General features: G+C 56.2%; 1 protein-coding gene across 1 annotated transcript in view; it reads left to right on the top strand.

The window, feature by feature from the left end:
• The window catches only part of LOC103777979 (cytosolic 5'-nucleotidase 1B-like), a gene marked incomplete at its 3' end in the record, with an annotated part of 3,664 nt that extends 1,189 nt beyond the window's left edge, over window positions 1-2,475 (top strand). Inside the window, 3 exon segments of the mRNA XM_008945547.1 lie at window positions 289-440; window positions 443-623; window positions 2,373-2,475. Of these exon segments, the coding sequence (XP_008943795.1) occupies window positions 289-440; window positions 443-623; window positions 2,373-2,475 (436 nt within the window).
• Between the last annotated feature and the right edge of the window lie 764 nt (window positions 2,476-3,239).

Below are 3,239 nucleotides of genomic sequence, written 5' to 3'. Positions count from 1 at the left end.
AAGGTCTCCCCTGAGCCTCCTTTGCTCCAGGCTCAGCACCCCCAGCTCCCTCAGCTGCTCCTCCCCACACTTGGGCTCCAGACCCTTCCCCAGCAGCTCCGTTGTCCTTCTCTGGACCTGTTCCAACCCCTCAAGCTCCTTCTGGGAGTGAAGGCCCCAAAACTGAGCCCAGGATTTGAGGTGTGGCCTCCCCAGTGCTGAGCACAGAGGTGCCCAGATGCAGGACAAACCACTAACCTCAGCTGGGAGAGAGCCCCAAGCAAAGTCATCCCAACCATGTCCCTCAAGAAGAGCCTCATCTTCTCTGCAGGCAGCACAGTATGTGAATGAGAAGATCCTGGAGAACAACCCAGCAGAGAAGAACCTCTTTGACTTTTTGATGCTCTCCAACAACAGCCCAGAGCTCAGGTTCTGCTTCATCATCAACGAGGACTCCACACAGACCTCCAGTCCCATGGGGTGAAGCTCTTCCTCTCAGCTGAGAAGACAGATGCCTACAACACCCTCCAGAGAGGGGTGTCCTCCCCTCCATCCCACACCCCCAAACCCACCACGCTTCTCCCAAGCACCTCAGTCCAGCAGAGCCTGTGCCCTCATGGGGACAAGTGGCACGTTGATGACCAGTATGGTCCTGCAGAGTCCCATCTCCTCTCTGGCCCCACCAGCCCTTCTCAGCTGCCTCTGGAGCTGGTCCTGTCCTGCCCTGCCCCACATTTAACCCTTTCTAACCAAAGGTTCTTCCCTGGAATGATGAGGGAGCATCAATGATTCATAGGATGGATGAGGTTGGAAGGGATCATCTCATCCAACCCCCAGCCATGGGCAGGGACACCTCTCAGCTAGACCAGGTTGCTCAAGGACAATCCAACCTGGCCTTGAACCCCCCCAGGGAGGGGCATCCACAGCTCTCGGGGCAACCTAGTCCAGAGTCTGGCCACCCTCAGACTGCAGAGCTTCTTCCTCAGATCCAGTCTAAACCTGCTCTCCTCCAGTTTAAACCATTTCCCCTTCTCCTGTCACTGGACACTCTTGTGCCAAGTCCCTCTCCAGCCTTCCTGGAGGTTCCTTCAGGTATTGGTGGCAGTTCTGAGGTCCTCGTGGAGTCTTCTCCAGGCTGAACAACCCCATTGCCCTCAGCCCATCCTCAGAGCAGAGATTCTCCAGCTCCTGGATCAACTTCATGGCCTCCTCTGGACTCATTCCAACAGCTCTATGTCCCTTTGAAGGTGGGGACACCAGAACTGGACACAGCATTTGAGGTGGGGTCTCACAAGGGTCCTCTCTTGCTCTGGAGGCACTCTCCCCTTGCTGCATCCCAGGATGTGGTTGGCCTCCTGGGCTTCAGGAGGACACTGCCAGCTCTTGGGGGGCTTCTCACCCAGTGTGACTCCCAGGATGCTGGAGAAATTCCTCCTCTTGGTCCCTGCAGAGCTGCCAGGTGCTGAGGGGTGGATGGAAGCCCATGTTTGACCTGGGCAGGAGGCAGTTTAGTCTTCCCAGCAGCTCTACCAGGGTTCATCACCTTCTTGAGTTACTTGGGTATGAGCACATCAGCTGGCCAAGGACCTTCAAGGTCAAACTATCTTCAGCCTGGGCTTCTCCTTTGCTGTCCAGCACCTTCCCAGATCCTCCTTGAGGAGCAGCATGGCTCTGACAGGTCTCTCTCATCCAGGAGCTTGGATCCACAGATGGGAGCAGGCAGCTTGTAGGAGGAGACCTGTAATTAAGCCAATTAACCCAATTGAGCAGAGGCACCAGCCCCTATGACTTAGAGCCCAGAAGGCTAAATCTGGGCATTAAAGCCAGGCTTGGCACCAGGAGGAGAACTGCTCAGCCCCCCCATCACCTCCCAGCAGACCCCAGGATCTCTCCAGAACATCATCTTCTGATCAGCAGCACCTCCTTGTCCACCCCATCCCCACGGTGGGGGGATGACACAGCCCTAGGAAGGCTGGGCTGACCCCTCCATGGAAAACCCCCACATTTGGAGACCCCAACATTGATGTTCCTGTGGCAGCCACCTCTGAGGACCTCATCTGGAGGTCCTGCTTCAGGTGGAACTGGCCTGAGGTCTCCTACGAGTGACCATCAGCTCCCCAAGACCCAGGGTTGTGGTCATACCCAACGTCCCCTCTTGCAGGCTGGGACCTTTTTGCTCTGCAGGTCCCAGAGCCAAAAACCTGGTCACTTTGGGGTTTGGGTGAGCCCCACCATGCCCACCTTCCTCCTGAGCACCCAGCCCCAGCGTTGGCCAATCCTGCACCCCACAGATGTCCCTGTGCTCTGCAGAGCCCTGAGAAACCCTGGAAGGGCAACAAGCAGCTTGGATGGGCAGAGGAGATGTCTCCTGATTTCCCACCCCTTCCCAAAAGCATCTCCCTGTGCTTCCAGAGTCCCCTGAAGGCTTTTGCCAGGCACCTTGGGAAGGTTCACCAGAAGTTTGGGCAGGAAGAACCTCCCATCTGCACCTACCAAGCAAGACTTGATGCTCATTTCTGCTCCTCACACATGGTCCTTTAGGTTTTGGATAGAGCCAAAAGATGCAACAGCTCCAGGAAGGAAGGACCCCTCTGCTGTGATGCTGAGGACCACCACCTACCTGCCCTGGAGGACCTGGGGACTTTCTTCTCCTGCAGAGAAATAAATGAAGCTACTGCCCCACACGTGGGGCAGAAGGAGCAAAGGAAGCAGGAAACCAAACACTAAGATATTGGTTTGGGCTCAGCCTCCAAGGTTCCTTCCCAGGACCTCTGCCCAAAGGAAGCCCTCAAGACCCCACCAGACACACTCAGGTTTCCAGAGGAGGTTGAGGTGCCAGCAAGTCCTTCAGGCAACTCTGCAGAGGGAGAAAGACTTCAAAGCTCTAAAGGACCTACAAAGGCTTTAGAAATGGGTGAGCCAGTTGAAGCAAGCAAGCCCAAGCTTCTCCTCCTTCTAGAAGGGGTCAGAGCACACATCACCTCCCCTTGGCCATGCAGGCTGCTCCTAAAGTGCCCCTTGGACACCCAGCTCTTGAACCTGCAGGAGATGGACCAGGGACAGAGCTGCAACCCAGCTCCAAGGTCCATCCAGGAGACATCAACCACCACACAGCCCCAAGATCTCACCAGGAGAGGGCACTGGAGACGACAAGCTGCCTCCAGCACAAGCCAGGGAAGGACCAGGGAGCTCCACACCAGCATCACAGCACCTGGAGCAAGAGGAGATGCCCAAACCTGAGTTTAAATAGGTCTCCATGG

This window comes from Merops nubicus, unplaced genomic scaffold, assembly GCF_000691845.1.
Source record: "Merops nubicus isolate BGI_N331 unplaced genomic scaffold, ASM69184v1 scaffold7308, whole genome shotgun sequence".
In the NCBI taxonomy this organism is placed as follows: Eukaryota; Metazoa; Chordata; class Aves; order Coraciiformes; family Meropidae; genus Merops; species Merops nubicus.
Note: the sequence above shows the minus strand (reverse complement) of the source record. Positions and strands in the feature narration are given on the sequence as shown.